Source organism: Bubalus bubalis, chromosome 23 (genome assembly GCF_019923935.1).
Source record: "Bubalus bubalis isolate 160015118507 breed Murrah chromosome 23, NDDB_SH_1, whole genome shotgun sequence".
Classification (NCBI taxonomy): Eukaryota; Metazoa; Chordata; class Mammalia; order Artiodactyla; family Bovidae; genus Bubalus; species Bubalus bubalis.
The window spans coordinates 22,913,946-22,932,635 of NC_059179.1; the positions used below are offsets into that span (position 1 = coordinate 22,913,946).

Below are 18,690 nucleotides of genomic sequence, written 5' to 3' on the forward strand. Positions count from 1 at the left end.
CACTGGAAGGACTGATGCTGAAGCTGAAGCTCAAACAATACTTTGGCCACCTGATGTGAAGAACTGACTGATTGGAAAAGACCCTGATGCTGGGAAAGATTGAAGACGTGAGGAAAAGGGGACGACAGAGGATGAGATGGTTGGATGGCATCACCAACGCAATGGACATTGAGTTTGAGTAGGCTCTGGGAGTTGGTGATGGACAAGGAAGCCTGGCATGCTGAAGTCCATGGGGTCACAAAGAGTCAGACAAGACTGAGCGACTGAACTGAACAAGTCAATGCCTCTGAAACCCCAGAGGCACTATAAACTCTAGCAATTCGACATCTCTGCACAAAATCACCAATTACTCAGGGGCATTGCCAGCAATCAGCAGGCTCACTGTCAGTCAGCAAAGTGGCACAGGAAGGACTTAGAAACCAACACTGACCAGCAGAATAATTTAAAAATGCGTTCTCAGAATACAGACATCTGGCTGGCTGTTAAACCCAAGCACCTTACTGAAACAGAGACCAATGAATCCATCAAGAAAATGAAACGGCTTTGGTTATATGCTACGAGCCTCTCCAGGTGAACAGAGCACAAAAGTCGGTATACCCAGTGGGAGGATTCTGCGGAAGATGGCAGAACATGAAACATCAGCAATCTCTCTCCCAGAATCCTCTGCCAGGACAATAATTGCCCTGGCAGAATCTGTCTGACGTAACTATGTAGAACTCTGGACTCTGATGAAGGTTTGAAACTTATACAGAAAAATTTGGATGGTAAATTTGGTTCACTTTGGTCAATTTCAACTCTTAGTACATGCAGCTACCTATCCCCAATCCCAGGCCTGTTGTAAGCAACTGTGCACCTGTTTCTAGAGCAGCTTGCACACATCTTGCAGGAGCTAGGGTGGACCAGCTCCCAGATATGGCAATTAAGGGCCGTATCTACCAAATACTGGGGAATCTGTGCTATGATCACTGATTGCTGCTTCTGATCACAGAGATGCAGACAAATAGGTGGGCAGCTATTTTTGTTGCACTTCCTCTCACTGTTACAAGCCTGTCCCCCCCACAGATAAGTGACATCTAGGCTTAAGGGGCCAGGGCACCTTTTTTTCCCCACCTTCATTTTTTGCTTTTTCTCTTTCAGGAGCCAGACAGTAAAAACTAGGACATTCAACACAAATGAACATTATCTAAGAAACAAGACTCACAGACCGAGAGAACAGACTTGTGGTTGCTAAGGAGGGTGAGAGAGGGAGGGATAGATTGGAGTTTGGGTTTAGCATGTGCCAACTATAACATACAGAATGGATAAACAAGAAGATCCTAATGTATAGCACAGGAAACTATATTCAATATACCGAGATAAACCATAATGGAAAAAAATAAATACATATGTATAATTGAGTCACTTTGCTGTGTAGCAGGATCTAACACAACACTGTAAATCAACTATGCTTCAATTTAAAGAGAAAAGGTAAATACTAGGACAATAAAAACATTAATCAAGAAGAGCATTCAGAAACAAACAAACAAACAAATACTAGGACATTCAGAAACAACTGCATATTCAAGGAAAATTAGAGAGTGACTGCATATGCCCAGGAAAAAAGCTCATAAAAGATCTAAGAAAAGATTAAGTTTACACCTCAGGCTGATCCTCAGCACAGACAGAGCCTACAGTCAAAAACAAAAATAACAGTGAATTCCCTGGTGGTCCAGTGGTTAGCACTCCGGGCTTTCACTGTCGAAGGTCCTGGCTCAAACCTTGGTTAGGGAACTGAGATCCCACAAGCCATGCAATGCAGCCAGAATAAATATATAAATAAAAATAAACAAAAATAATAACAAAAAATAGATAACTCTGCAAGAAGGGGGGAATCTTATTTCTTGAACCTTCAGGATACTGGAAGTAAAATAAGTCAAGTCACAAAAAGACAAATACTGAATCATTCCACTTACATGGAGTACTTAGAGTAGTCAAAATCATAAAGAGAGAAGATAGACTGGTGGTTGCCAGGGGCTGAGGGGAAAGGGGAAGAGGTTCAGTTTTAGAAGATGAAGAGTTATGGGGAACAATAGTGGTGATGCCTACATTACAGTGTGAATGTATTTAGTACCACTGAACATACACTTAAAAATGGTTAAGATAGTAAATTTTATGTTATGTGTATTTTAGCACAATAAAAAGTTAGTACGTCAACAACCTGTGCTGTCTAAAGGCTCTATGTCCTAGATGAACTGGAGAAAAGAACAAATCCTTTCTTTAAATGGAAGTTAGATTCTGTCTTACCATTTTCCTTGCAAATGAAGTGTATCTGCTAAAAAAAAAAATAAAATTCTCAACTATCTCCAATTCCCCATTTACTTGGGGACACTGCAGTCCTCACAGTTACCACCCACCCTCCTTACCATGAAAGCAAGTTATTATGTGAAAGTTCCCATTGCTCCCATATGGAGCAATGCAAGATCCCATACACATTCTGTGCTGCTGTTGCTGCTAAGTCACTTCAGTCGTGTCTGACTCTCTGCGACCCCATAGACAGCAGTCCACCAGGCTCCCCTGTCCCTAGGATTCTCCAGACAAGAACACTGGAGTGGGTTGCCATTTCCTTCTCCAATGCATGAAAGTGAAAAGTGAAAGTGAAGTCGCTCAGTCGTGTCTGACTCTTTGCGACCCCATGGACTGCAGCCCACCAGGCTCCTCCGTCCATGGGATTTTCCAGGCAAGGGTGCTGGAGTGGGGTGCCATTGCCTTCTCCACATTCTGTGCAGCTGCTTCTAACTAAGCATGCTTAGAGGCCACCATCTTTTTCTAGGGCCCTAGACACCTACTGATTTTTTCAAACACTGCCCAAATGAAAAAGAGTCAAAATCACCCTTGAAGAAATCTCAGTTAATGAGACCATGTCTCAGTGGAGCCATCTGATGTAGAACCAAGAACTTTACTTTCTGCTCAAATGAGGGAAAAAGCACTAAGAAACTTGTCCTGCTCACTCAAGATCCAAGGAATGATGATACCTTATGAAATCAAATGACACTTTCCTACACAACCAGTACAGGCAGCACAACAAAAGCACAACTACTCTTCCTCTGCCTTTTTTAGTTGACAAGATGCTAATGGGCCTACGAGAGTTGACATTTCTCTGGATGGGAAGTGCCTTTTTGTGCAGAGAAAAGAACAGAGATTTCTCACTCTTTTAGGTGGGAATCTTTTTCTCCTTCTAACAGGCTAAACTTGTTAGAAATTCTTATCTTTTGCTTCTGCCAAGATTCTAAGAGAAAGATTCAAAATAGTATAAAGTTTAGATTTAGCCAAATGTGGTGACTTGAAGGAAAAAAAGGTTTCCTGGCATTCTTTTTCTGCCCTGGGGCTTTGTACACTGCTATACAGAATCTTCCATAACAAAATTCTGAAAAGAGAGAAACACCTTTGAATGCTCCCACATTAGAACATTCTAACTTTAAGAAGAATTGATTATCCACAGAAGAAAGAAGCCTCCATATTTTTGCACATGGAAGTTAGAGCAGTCTTAATTAGGCACATCAAGTCTAGAATACATCTTGTAACAGATTCCCCTAAATCAGAGAAAATTTGGGGAAAAAAAAGAAGAACAATTTAAAAAGCAATTTTAAGAACAAAATAGCAATAGCAGCTGCCAAAATTCCTCTTGCCATATACTCTAGCTGTTTACTGCTATGTTTCTTCCCCAACTGCATACTCTCTTCAAAACTTAAAGCAGCAATATCGTAGTTACGTAAGATGTCCCCATTGGAGGAATCTGGGTGAAGGGTACAAGAACTCTCTGTACTATTTTTGCAACTTCCTGTGAGTCTATAATTATATCAAAATACAAAGTTTAAAAAAGTAACCAAACTAAATGAAGCAGACAATTAAGAACTCAAAGGATAGTTTCCCCAAATCAGGAGGGGCTGGCAAACTGTCAAAGCTATACCCATATAGGAACTGCCAACTGTATCTACGGCTCAGGTCAGTCTTTCTCCTGAAAATTTCCAGTCCTGTATAACACCTACAGTATACAAGCATGAATGAAAGCTCTCAATCCCCAGTCTCAAGGTGTACCTAACCATGAAGCCACAGACTTCTGTCAGTGATGAGTGTGCCAGCTGGATCCAGAAAGCTGTGACACTCTCTGAGTTTTCTACTTTTCCCAGCAGGTATCTGAAAGGTCAGGCCAAGTACAATTTCTCTCTTTTTCACAAAGCTGTGAATGCTTTGGATGCTATTTAGCACAGTGAAGCTGAACAGATTGTTTTGGGGGCTTCAGGGGCCTCTCTTCCTGCAGAGAGGCAAATGTTGCCTAGTGATCTCCATCTGAGCATAGGAGTTAGGAACTCTAAGTTCTGATCATGACTATTTAGTGTCTGGTTTCCATAATCCTTAGCAAGTCACTTATCCTTCTATACATTCCCCAACAAATGGAGATAAAAATAATGACTTATCACCCAGATATGTGGCAGAGTGAAAGGGTAAGAAGGACTGTGATCCACAGATATATGCCAAATATAAAATGCCAACATAAACCTGTCTTTAAATCAACCTGTTTTCAGACTGTGGAAAGCTACACTATTTAAACGCAGGCTGGCTCCCCAATGCCCCTTCTGCCTGCAATGGAAGTAAAATAAGCTGACTCCATGAAGTTCTCTGTTCAAGTATTTCCCTCTCCAACAACTATATGCTTCTCTCTAAACATTCTGCCCATTCCTTGGTTAATGGCTTAGAAACTAAGTTTCCATTTTCACTTGGTTAAAAGCAATCCATGTGTCTGGAGGTAAGGAAGAAAGTGACAAAGGAAAGAGAAATCATCCACCACTCCTGTTCATACCAACAATTCAAATAAAAAGGTGACGAAGTTAGCTCAAAAGACACGTGAAAACAAATATTCTAATACTATTATTTTTTGAAGTACAAACACAACACTGTGCTGCCTTAAGAGAATGCTGACTCATCATCAATGGAAATTCTACATACCTATTCATCCATTTATTTATTCCCTCAAATGTTTTCTCACTCCCTGTTACAAGCCAAGTAGTGCGCTGAGAATAAATCAATGATTAAAACTCAGGCCCTGCCCTCCACGAATTTTTTTTAAAAGGAAAAACAGATAATTTAAGCAAATCATTGTACAGACATGTGCATACACAGCATAACAATGTGATATGCTAGAACAGAAGCCCAAAGTTCTGTGAGAATAACAGGAAACCAATCATAGTGACCAACATTGGTCTTTAGTCTCAAGTTCAGAGATAAAACTAAAGTTCCCAGGAGGAATGCAATACAATCAGTAAATAAAGAAAAACTATCTAACCAAATATAAAGATGTTTGTGAAGACAGAATTGGGAAGCCAGTCATTAAAATTAAGACAGCGATTCTTCCTCCCACCCCCTTTGGATTCCAACTTGAGACTTTTTTTTGGCTTGTATTTTATTATTTAAAAAATTTTTTTAATTTATTTTTAATTAGAGGATAATTTCTTTTACAATGTTGTGCTGGTTTCTGCCATATATCAACATGAATCTGTCACAGAAAGACTGAGATGCTTAACATTGGATCATGGATGGGCTTCAGAAGAAGGTCCATGAACTCTCTGAAATTATATGCAAAATATATATGTGCAAATGGACATTTTTCTGGATGCAAAGATATCTTTCATTATATTCTCAAAAGCAAAGAACTATTTCACTAGGATCTCACCCTAAAACTCGGTTTTCTATCTTTATCAGAGGAGCATTTTAAGACCTAATCTTTTACTCAAAATAGGAAGTCTGTGTAGCCTAGAGGTCAGAGAAGAGCTTTTGAACTTCCCATAATTTGGTGGAAAACAGTGACTGCTGAAAATAGGGTAATGAGAAAGACAAGACTTTTTCCTTTCTATATTCAAGTTGAGGTTAGCCTAAATATATTTCTGCATATACTCAGATACCATGGTGACAGGCATCATATAAATAGACCATGGCAGCAGGGAGTAGGTCAGGGATTACATCTGTAAAACCAACATATCAGGCAGGATTAAAGCCCCAACTAATATAGCTGACTCCTCCTTATCATAAAACCAAACCTGAAAACTCCATATAGGAATTTGGAGGGGGATCCCTGGCTACTTCCCCAATAAGAAAGAGGTAGTCAAACAGTATAAGAATAAAAATAACCATTCAAAGTGCAGTGAGACTAAACACTCTCATTCCAAATAATAAAAGGCACTTGCCATCCATGCTTCCCGGGCACATGAGGTCTCTCATGTGTCTGACCTAACAACACATGCCTTACCAGTTTTATTTGTAAGTAAAATTCAACTAAAGTTTGCAGCACATGTATGGGCAAGCTTCTGTATACATAAGCATATTTGCCATGATGAGTTTCACATACCTCCCTCAAATCTATACGTCTAGAAGGCAAAGAAAGAATGAAAACATAGGCAAACCGACATATGAGGGGTATTACCAGCCAAGGAGTGGGTGGATCCACCATAGACACATGTGTATTCACTGATTACAATATTATACATTATTATGGGCTCTGATGCATCAGATGTAGTCTAGTATTTTGCAGCTTTCCTTAATACCTGCTGCTCTGCATCTCACTATATATATTCCATGTATGAACACAGGGAGTCAAGTTCCAGGGGGGCTCACCCAGTCTACATAGAAAAGGAGCTAACCTCACCTGGCAGAGAACTCCAGTACAAATGCCTATGCCTGGAACAAGCAGCCATCCAAGCCTCATTAATGACACTCATATACACCTCCTCTCAACCTATCAAGGGCCTTAGCATGCCAATCAGTCCTGAGATAGCAAATAATTATACACAGAGCTAAACATGACATGAAGTACTCAAAGAAATAAAGTCAATATAGGATAAAGAATGGTCTCTTGCTTCACAGTTTCTCACCAGAATAGGGAAAGCTAAGATCCAGAAAAGATAAATAAAAAAGACTTTAAAAATCTCTTTAAAAGATAACTGCCTCTTTAAATAAAAATGATGGAAATGTACTTTGGGGTTTATAAAATACATAAAAGTTAAACATATGACAACAACAGCACAAAGGACAGAATGCAAGAGAGTAAGACAATAAATGGAACCCTAGGACCGAGGGAGACAGATGAGGGTGAACAGGAGAAGGCAATGAAAAAGACAAGAGGAGAGGAGAAAATGAGGAAGAGGACAACTGATGAAAGGATAGGAGAAAAGCCAGAGAGCTCCCAGGGGCAAGAGAAAGGATAGCTAGGAGAGAAAGTAAAGGTGATAGAATAAAAGAGGAAACAACACCAGAAGAGAATCAAAGGCAGGCGAAATTACTACTGCCATCCACTCTAGTACTACAATGTGTAACTTCATCCCAGTTACAGACATAAACCATTTGTACTTGTTACACTAATGTCCAGAGATCTGCATCATTTTTGTGTTTTCTCTTTAATTCTGAATTTTTAAATTAACCATACAACTAATTAATCATACAACAATTAGGCATACAATCATATGCCTAATGCATAGGCAACCAAATAGTCCTTTATATTAAAAAGAACTGTTCCAACCTAAGAAATTCAAACTTTAGTCATTTCAATCTTTTGATCTCTCTTTAGCTTTTATGACATTCTCTCAATTTTGAACTCTCACATAATCATACTCTTCTCCTAAAATATCAAAATGCCACTACTGCCACTTAGTGTTGTTATCCTACTCCCCCTTCCCACTATAGGCAGTAACTGCAAATTTGCTAATCCATTAATTAAAGATCTCTACTTCCCATTATGAAGGACTAAATTTAGAAAGCCAAATTGGGTTGGGAGGAAACCATGTGTCACAACAAGTGAGATGAATTCCATGGGAGGGGGTGGGGTTACTGGCCTGTTTCTCACAAAGCCTCTGACACTCACACACACTTCTCTGCTCAGAATACAGAGAAGCTCTCCCAAGGGTGGGGCAACAATTTACCACTATAATCATCTGGAGAAGATTTTATTGTCCTATCAGGTCACAAAAGCCACAGGACCTATCAGCAAGCAAATGCCTCAGGAAACATGTCTCCTCTGCTTTTCTGAAACCTCCAATTTAGATGCACAAAAGAAAGGGGTGGCAAGCCAGTATTAATTGTACCCTTAGAGAAGAGCCGCTCTTTCCCCCCACAGGGGTGGCAGTAACTTTACTGGGCTACTAAACGGATGCAAAGACAAAAGTAAACACTGTAATTTGCTGTTTTTGTCTCTGGCACATGGGGAGTGGTAAAACTGACACTGTCTGTAAACAGTAATAATGCCAGATGTAACACAAAGAACAGGGTTTCCCCCATCTCTCCACCCCCTCCCCACCCCCTCTCCCTAAGACATTCCTCCTGGGATTACTCATCCCCAGGAAACACACAGAAGCCTCCCTATAGTCCATATGCTGTTACCAAATGGAACCAAGAGAGAATCCAAGTTTGTACTGACTCCTCAATGGAAGAATCAATGGAACTCAAGAAATATTTAATTGTTTCTGCCAGCTGACAAAAAAATACAGGGAGAAGGAATAAGAGAGAAAGTATAAAATAGATATATATGTGGCATGCCCATGTTTGGATTATAACAAGGCTGAAATGACAAAAAGAAGAGTTGAAAACACAAGCAACCTAAACAAACTAAAAAGTTTGTTTGATTGTTTGTTTTAAATTCATCTATGCCCAGGCACAGGGGCTCATAAAAGATATAGGAAAAGATGATGAATTCAAAAGAGAAAGTTACCTGACCAGAGTTCCCGCCAGGTATAATGCAGGCGTACTCTACACTTCTTCTGATAGCAAAGTAGTTTATGTACTACCTGAATGCAGCGCCTGGAACAGAAAAAGAGAAAAACTGGAATAAGTCTAAAGTTACAGTGCAACTCACCACAGATACCCTTTCTTTAACAAGGCAACTTTTGCTAAGACCACAAAAAACACTGGATATGAATCTGTACACATGGGAAAGAAAGGAACTTCTGCAACTTTCTCTTGGATAAAAGCCCCAGCCCCAAACACACACAACGTTACTTGTGCTAATTCCCCTATCTCTAGAAAAAGGGAGTTATAACCACATTTAAGTCAGTGTTCAATTAGGCACTACTTTTACCATTCCCTTGAGTATCTTTCCTCAGAGGAAGAATGCACCATGAACCAAAATGAGACTACATTCAAGACTGCAAACATGGGATGCAAAGATGTAAAATTAAAGAACTTAAGACTTTAGATCTATTTAAATATGTTAATGTAAATAAAATTTTAAATAATATTTAAATTTTGATTTACATTAAAGGTTAAATTAACAATTCAGTTCTTCAGTTGCACTAACCACAAGTACTCAGAAGTCACCTGTGCCTAGTGGCTACCATATTGGACAACAGAGAAAAACAGAACATTTTTACAATCACAAAAATTATACTGGCAGTGCTATTCTAGATCACTGGACTATTAAACATTATTCACATCCCAACAACAAAAATGCTTTTGAGAATATTTCCAAATAAACTGAAAAATGAAAGACATTTTTAAACATTGTAAACCTAACCAAAAAAATGTTTTTTCATCTCTGACTGGGGAAGAATTCTGAAAGCTTAAAAAGCTATGAGTGAATGTATAAAGGAAAATATTGATAAAATTTACTTCCTAAAAATAAAAATCTTGGGACTTCCCTGGTGGTCCAGTGGTTAAGAATCCACCTGCCAATGCAGGGGAGGTAGGTTCGATCCCTGGTTGGGGAACTAAGATCCCACATCCTGTGGCACAACTAAGCCCATGGGCCACAACTACTGAGCCCACACACCACAACTAGCGAGGAACACAACAAAAGGTCCTGCAGAAATGTTTTGCATGATGCAATGACGATCCCACGCACCACAACTAAGACCCAACTGCAGCCAAAATAAATATTTTTTTAAAGCCTTTAAAATAAATTTGAAAAAATAAAAATCTCATTTGATTAAAAAAGTAATGATTAAAATTAAAAGCCAAATATGGGAAATTACATTTGCAACAAGTGACATGAAATGGTTATTATGCTTAATACATATGAGTTTATATAAATTGATAAGAAAAAATAACAACACACCTAATAAGAAAGATGGACAAAGGAAACGGACAACAAATCCCTCCATCCCCAAAAAAGAGGAAAAATATGGAAAGTTAACATTTTCCTATAATGTTCAATTTCACCTTAACAAAAATCTGTGTTCTTTTTTTTTTGTTTTTGGGGGGGGGGGGGTGGCACCTGTGTGGCTGCAGGCTCTTAGTTCCCCAACCAGTGCTAGAGCCCGTGCCCCTGCAGTGGAAGTGTAGAATCTTAACCACTGACTGGCAGGGAACTCCCCAACAAGATTCTGTTTTTGCAAACCAAATTAATATAGATTTTAACGCTAACAGCTAAAGGTATGAACAACCCAAATGTCTATCAACTAATTAATGGATAAATGAAATGATGTTGTACACCCAAACAATGGAATATTACTCGGCCATAAAAAGGAACACTGTAACACGAATAAAATCCTGGAAATATGCTAAGTAAAAGGTCAGTCATGAAAGATCATGTAATACATAATTTCATTTACATAAAATGTCCAAAATAGGCAGATGGATGGAGCCCTGTAGGCTGCAGTCCACGGAGTCACTAAGAGTCGGACACAACTGAGTGACTTCACTTTCACTTTTCACTTTCCTGCCCTGGAGAAGGAAATGGCAACCCACTCCAGTGTTCTTGCCTGGAGAGTCCCAGGGATGGTGGAGCCTGGTGGGCTGCCATCTATGGGGTCGCACAGAGTCGGACACGACTGAAGTGACTTAGCAACAGAGACAGAAAGTAGACTGGGGGCGGGAGGAAAGAGGCCCAAGTCTTGGAACATATTGCTCTGAAGCCCCAAGCTCATCACACAAACCAAAAGATTCACAGGAAACTGTCAGACCTAACTTCATTCATTCCATAAATACTGACTGTAAACCAAATGAAGATCTAGCACTTAAGTCTTACCAAAACTAAACTGTCAAGTTCATGGAAATCAGATCTAGATAGTCTGCTAGTTTCAGGCAAATAAAGAGGCTCTTTCTCCCGAAACTCTCCTGACACCAAAGAATTAAGCAAAAAAAAAACAGAAATAAGCCAGGTAAAAGGGTGCAGCAAAAAGTGGCTTCTCCACACCTAACATGCCGCAGTTGAAATTCAGCTGAATGACAATACTTCTAGAGGTGAGAGTAAGACTCTCTCGGGTTCTGGGGTTTTAATATGAGACAGAGTATCCTGAGATCCTACTAACTTCAACAGACATCATATCAATATGTAGGATATCAATCTGACCGCTCATGAAATCAAGCAAAAATGGTGACAGCTAATTTTTTGGGCCTCTTAGCAGAGGGCAAAAGAAAAAGGGGTTAAAAAAAAAACCAACCCCACCACCAACAGCAACAACAAAAACACAACAAACTTCCCTTTATGGAGTGAGACACAGGGACATTAAAGTGCCTGACAACATATCAAAGACACAAATGAAGAGAAATAAATTTGTAAGTTAAAGTCCTGCAAGTTTTCAAAATAATTCCAATAATGGAATGCGCCTGCACTGCTACCTCACTGGCCTATTCTACTTGCCTCATTATTCACATCTCTCTGTTCTTTCCATTCCTCATAGTTCTAAGTAGTCTTACAGGAGATTTTCAGACCGAATTTTATAAGAGGACTATGTGACAGAGATCTCTCTTAAAAGACTTCAGTATATATTAAAAATATTTTACAAACCAGACAAATATAAATACATATGACAAAACTTTTAAATAATTCCCTTTTATTCTCTAAACAGAGTATACAGAATACAGAATGGTGGCTCAGAGAGAAAAGAATCTGCCTACATTGCAGGAGACCCAGGTTCGATCCCTGGGTTGGGAAGATTCCCCAGAGAAGGAAATGAATGGCAACCCCCTCCAGTATTCTTGCCTGGAGAATTTCATGGATAAAGGAGCCCAATGGGCTACAGTCCATGGGGTCACAAAGAGTCAGACATGACTGAGCGATTAACACATTCTCTAAATAAACTGTATCAAAACCACTTACAAAGCAATATAAATTGTAGTGTAAATCTTCCTAATACTTTCCAAACCATTTGCTGATTTTTAGAAATTGTGGTGTGATCTTTCATGTGATGCAGCTGTCAGTAGCTACAGGATGCCCTCGTTTGAGCCATGATTTAACTCAGGAAAATACAAACTATTCTACCAATTTGCCATTAAACTGATAGTCATTAGGTCCCTCCCTGGGGCTGAAACCGGTGCTGCAGCCAGCAAGGGTGGCTGGCCACTGCCCATGCATGACCATCCACACACAGAACATTCCTGGACACCAGCACTTCTCACACGTCCTAGATCTGGACAGCTGCACCCTGTCTCTGTTGACAACATCCTCCCAGCACTGAGCCACTGTGGAGCAGCAGTGAGACACCACCTATGTTACCACACTCTGGTGCCAGCCCCCTCTGGTTCAAAGGCTTTTTATATCCACTCCAAGCTCCGTTCCTTTTCCTGCAGCCACCCAACAAGGGACATTATTTGCCTTGTGGTCTCAGTAACTTATATGACTTACGAAACAGAATGCAAATTTTAAGAACTGCTATGATCTTAAAGATATGCTGGCTGAAAGACTCCAAGCCGACAGCTTAGGGCATTTCTTTTATGCATGTAGCAGTTTCCTATTTCAACACAAGACAGTTCCACTTTAACTTGAAACTCTTCTTGTGGGGTCTACTGAAGTCTCTACCCACAGGTCTGAGAATTCCTGATTTAGAAAGAGTCCAAGTTTTCCACGTAGAAGTAATTTAAAGGAGAGTTTTCTCTCCTCAGAGACCATTTCCCCTAACTCCCAATCCTGTGCCAGCAGTAGAGGTTGGCAGCAAGAATCAAAGAGCAGCAGCCAGAAAAGGAAATTAATTGGTTGGGTTTTCCTACCTCTTACTGCTCCAGGCAAAACTTTTTTTTTTTTTTTTTTTTCTGTATAAGCACCTTTCTCTATTATTACTTTACCTACAGCATTCACACACAGATATGAAACTATTTTGTTTCTGACCCAGATTCTGGCTTGAGTATTAAGTCTTTCCATATTCCGTATTGCTTCATATTTCACCAGGAGGATTACAAACTTATCTGAAATGGCAGAAATTCATTTTACTTTCAATTTCTCATTGTGCTGTATGCTGCTGAAAAGCAGTATATAATGAGAAGTGAGAGCAGCAACTTGGCCTGATGCCCAGCTGGGAGCAGATAAGTTCACCTAAAAAGGACTTGATGCTCCAAATGCCAGAAACTGGAAAGATGGCTGGAAGTGGGGGAGGCAGATATGGAAATATGCCCAGGGGTAGTAATGGAGAAAGTGAATTCAGCCTGAGGGTGGGACCTTTTGCCCAGCCTCTGTCAGCTTGATGCCTCATTATCTTCTCCATCTTCCCTAACCTCAGGACATTCAATTAGGAAGCAGGTGGAAAAGGAACTGAGAAAGCAAAGTAAAGCAAAAAAAAAAAAAAGGCAGGAACCAGGGGGAAGAGGGAAGATCAGGTTCACTGGCTGGGATGTGAGGGTTTAGTCTTATGTCATCCCCACCTTCTACTGTTACCCATTATCCACTTATTTCAGGTAACACTTTTTCTACTCTCTTGTCCTTCCTCCATGCACCCTACACTCTAATCCTCTTGAATTTCTTTCTATTCTCCAAAGTAGGCCACACTATCAAGTCCCCAAGCTTTTGAACATGCTGGTCCCCTGCTTGGGGTGTTGCTCCCCACTCTGCATACAAAACTTGCCTACTATTTCTTCATGACTCAGGTCAAGCACAGCCTTCTCTGATGCCCCAGTGAGTATTAGTCACCCTGTACAAATCTTTTGTCATTTATCACAGTAGTAGTTAAGAAAGAGCACAGTCTCTTTCCTCAGACAGACAAGCTTGAATCTTGGTGATGCAATGTACATATGCAACTGTGGTAGCCAGCCCACAAGATGGCCCCCAATGGACCCCACCTCCTGAGATTCACATCCTTATGGAGTCCCTTCCAACACTGCTTTAGGCTTGGTCTGTGAGACTAACAGAAATGGTATGTCATTTGAGATTAGGTTATAAAAGGCCCTATGGCTTCCATCTTGGGCTCTCACTCTCCTTTCCTTTCTCTCTTAGATTACTTGCTTTGGAGAAAGTCAGCTGTCATGTCAAACAACCCACATGGCTAGGAACTGAAATTTACCAACAACCATGTAAGTGAGCTTTGAAGCAATTCTCCAGCCCCAGTAGAGCCCCAGTAAAGTTAACATATTGCCTGAGGCCTATATTAAACCCTATAGTGAAAGCTGCTACTGGATCACTGAGCCACAGAAACTGTGAAGTAATAAACGCCTGCTTTAAACCCCTATGTTTTGGAGTAGTTTGTTACACAGCAATAGATAATACACCTGACAAGGGGTGGGAACAACTTAGGATTTACTGTAAGAAAACTTGGGTTCAAGTCCAGACACTGGTGCTTACTAACAGAATAATTCAACATTCAGAGCCTCAGTTTCCTTCCTTGGAAAATGAGTAAACTAAGACTATAATAATATATTACAAAGAAAAAAAACAACTATATACTAGAACTAGAACATAAGATAAATAAGTAAAAATAAAGCCTGTAGCAAAACAAATATAATCTTTGAGGTACTGACGTTAAGCAATCCCATCTAAAATAAGCAGAAAATTCATCTGATAAGTGTTATTAAAAAAAGCAGCTTTTCATGGTCTTTAAATTGCAATAGGGGGCTTCCCTGATAGCTCAGTTGGTAACGCATCTGCCCGCAATGCATGAAATAACAGATCAAACTAATTTTAAACAACCAAAAGATACAGAAAAATGCAAACCAGAAACTACTTATCTAAAAGTAAAATTTGTATCTTATTTCATAACTAGGAAATTAAGAATACGTAGCAGTACTCTCGGAGAAGGCAATGGCACCCCACTCCAATACTCTTGCCTGAAAAATCCCATGGATGGAGGAGCCTGGTAGGCTGTAGTCCATGGGGTCACTAAGAGTCGGACACGACTGAGCGACTTCTCTTTCACTTTTCACTTTCATGCATTGGAGAAGGAAATGGCAACCCACTCCAGTGTTTTTGCCTGGAGAATCCCAGGGACAGGGGAGCCTGGTAGGCTTCCATCTATGGGGTCGCACAGAGTCGGACACAACTGGAACGACTTAGTAGCAGCAGCAGCAGTACTCTTGCCTGGAAAATCCCATGGACGGAGGAGCCTGGTAGGCTGCAGTCCATGGGGTCGCTAAGAGTTGGGAACGACTGAGCGACTTCACTTTCACTTTTCACTTTCATGCATTGGAGAAGGAAATGGCAACCCATTCCAGTGTTCTTGCCTGGAGAATCCCAGGGACAGAGGAGCCTGGTGGGCTGCCGTCTATGGGGTCGCACAGAGTCGGACACGACTGAAGTGACTTAGCAGCAGCAGCAGCAGCAGCAGCCTACAAATAAGTCTAAAAACTAGAGCTATTCTGTTCAGAGTAAAATCCTTCATATCTCCCCAGATCCCAGGCTCAGCATTGCAATGAGGTACATTAAGCTTGCTGTGCACCAAACTTCTCTCTTACTTGAAAAAGTGGAGGTACTAATTCTGTTGTCAGACTGAATCCAGATGTGTTTTAAGGAATAAAGAAAATACATATACTTGAGATCACACTAATATGGCACAGCTGTTCCTAGGCATTAATGAAAAGAAGAATGCTAAAATAGCAAAGAAGCAAGAAAGCCTAAAGGCTTAAACTTTATTAAAATATGAAGACTTTCAGTTGTTTCTAGTTATATTGGTTGTAAAGAATTGTGACAGACAATCTTCTCGGGAGGCAGGAGACTCCCAGCCAGGCCACTATATATACACAATCTAACTAGCTAGCGGATTCTGACTAGGTTGCTAGTACAATGTAGGCTAAGAATGAACCAAAAGATCTCTCTCTCTGGCCTTTCCCTACCTTCTAAATGCTGCTGACTCCTTTGATGCCAAGGTCTAGGGATAACTAAGTGGGTTGCTAGTATTCCGTATCTTTGGATACAAGAGTCACCCATGATCTCTGCTTCAACATATCAGCCCTATTCTTCATGCAGTGTGCCTAAAAGTGATAATGAAGATACGTGGTTTGTGCTTTCCCCTCTTTCTGGAAAAATGTATAAACCCAGGCAATAAAACACTCCCTAACACTTCTCTGCATATATACATGCTTTTCCTGAAGTGAAGTATACATAAAAATTTTGTGACTATTAAACTTCTTATACTCAATTCTACAAAATAGATTTGCACACATTAAATGAACCATGGTACTTACACATAGAGATCCATAGGAAACTCCTTCATCATGTGTGTTACAATAAACTCCACCATCAGGTCTGAATGGGAAAAAGAGAAAAATCAGATCAATCAGAATGAAATTCATTGCTTGCCTTTGGAGTTGGGAGAAAAACTTTATCAGTACACCTTACACCCATGCTGAATGGCATCAACTAACCACATCTTTATTAACATGCATTTAAATCTATTTTATATAAGGTACTTTTTGCAACACTTTCACCACCTGCCACTTGTAAGGTAACAAGAAAATCAATTTACTCTCCCACTTCAGAAGGATACTTTGACCTGCCAATAAACTCACATACAAGGGAGATTTCACTGTACAGATATTTCATACCATGGCACTAATGCAAAATGCCAGAGGGAAATCATATTCTGAGAACCAAGTGATGAGGCAAGCAGAGAAAAAATTATGGATCACATCTGTGTAACCAGAGACTCAAACTCTAAAGCTATGTCAGCCTTTCTTATCTTCCTATCACACTCAGCTTGACAGATATTGACCAAAATGGTCTGGGGAGGTTTAGGTCAATAAAGGCTTACTATATAGTCTTAATTATTGTTTTTAAAATCAAGTAGATTTAGGAAGTAGGGCTGAATATTATAGTGAAATGGGATTAAGAGTTCAGATCATTCGCCTGAGGAAAATGCAGAATTCTGGGCAGACAAAATTACTTGCAATACAGCCCCCTATCTGTCCGCTCTGTCAGCCTCCTCTCAGCTTAATTTACTCAGAGGAAGTTTTGTATGTCTAAACCTTGAACTTTCGCCTCCTGGCCCACTGACACATCAATTTGGACCAAGAAATGGAGGGAAGAATTTGAGATCTTTATCAGGTGTAAGAAAGTTTACAAATTTATGTATCAAGCTTAGATATTTGTCTCCCTAGAAAGAACTTTTTCTTTGAACAAGGGCACCCTTTAATTGAACATTAAATTCATTGGGATTGCTTTATCAAACTCAACAAGAAACATGGTTCCTTAGGCCAGTAAAGAAATATAACTAGTAACTTCTTCTCTGAGGAGGAAGCACATCAAACAGGATCTATCCCTTATCTTAAACATGAAAACCTATCACTGGCTCAGAAACATGCCCATTTTGATGATACTCACCCAGTACTGCACATACTAACGGACGGCAGGGAAGGTTCTTGTCTGCTGCCTTCTTCCTGTGTCTCATAGGCTTTACACAAATAAGAAATGAGATTAATAACATCCAATGGTTCACCATCATTTTTTTTTCATGCAAATAACATCACTACTACTGGGAATTCCCTGGTGATCCAGTGATTAGGATTCTGTGCTTCCAATGCTGGGGGCCCAGGTTCAATCCCTGGTCAGGGAACTAGCATCCCATAAAATGCATGGCCTGGCCAAAAGAAGAAACATCAATAATAAAATAAAACCACTAGTACAGAGAAGCTACCTTTCCTTTCTCTTTCAAGTGGTGGGTGTTGGGTGAGGCAGGGAGGACATATAAGTGCTTCTCAGTTATTGATGCGGGCCTGGGACAAAAACACAGTTCACAGCAAGACCACAGCCCCACACGGCACTGATGCATACTACAAGGGGAAAGCTATTGTTTTTGCTTTGCTTTTATCTATATAAGTGACATTACTGACAACAAAAGAGATACACTAGTATTTTTCTTTGCTAAAATAATAAGTAAGAAAAAGGGAGAATGTGGCTGTGTAGAGGCAGCAACAGTTAGCAGTTCAAAAAAAAGGAAAAGCTTTTTTTAAAGGAAGTTTTAAATATAAACCTCAAGGTGATATTTCTGAACATAACTCCAAGTTTTAGGAAACTCCTTGATCCTTCATACTCTATTTCCCCCACCTCTCAGATGAATAAATCTAATAAGCAGGATCTAGCATCACCCAATCAAAGACCACAGTATATTCTGAAAACAAAAGGCTTAGGCCCGTCTCCTTGTTGAAATCTACATTACTGATACATTCAATGTCAAGATATACCTTTTTGGGTTTTTTTGTTTGTTTGCTTACTTATTTTTAGTTTGTTTGTTTGTGGCCGTGCTGGGTGGCATGTGGGATCTTAGTTCCCTGACCAGGAATCAAACCTATGCATCCTGCAGTGGAAGTACAGAATCTTAACAAATGGACCGCCAGAGAAGTCCCCTGATACATTCTACAATAATATTACTGCCATGGGTATGCGACTGTGGATCTTTCCACCCTCTATTGAGTAAGTAACACCTCCAAGACACACACAAAAAATTCCAACAACAGGCATGTGTCTTTTGAACAACAGTTAAGCAAGAGCCCTTTAGGATAAATTTCCACCCACATCTGTTCTAGTAGGATCAATGT

At 40.0% G+C, this 18,690-nt stretch overlaps 1 protein-coding gene across 4 annotated transcripts in view; it reads right to left on the minus strand.

Moving 5' to 3' along the window:
- ARMH3 (armadillo like helical domain containing 3) overlaps window positions 1-18,690 on the minus strand; it is a 172,901-nt gene that overhangs the window by 110,968 nt on the left and 43,243 nt on the right. For all 4 annotated transcript variants that reach the window (XM_006053135.3, XM_044935204.1, XM_044935205.1 and 1 more), the window contains exons 18-20: window positions 17,477-17,546; window positions 16,342-16,402; window positions 8,732-8,820 (exon numbers count right to left, since the gene is read on the minus strand). In XM_006053135.3, coding sequence (XP_006053197.1) covers window positions 8,732-8,820; window positions 16,342-16,402; window positions 17,477-17,546 — 220 coding nt within the window. The remainder of the gene's footprint in view (window positions 1-8,731; window positions 8,821-16,341; window positions 16,403-17,476; window positions 17,547-18,690) is intronic.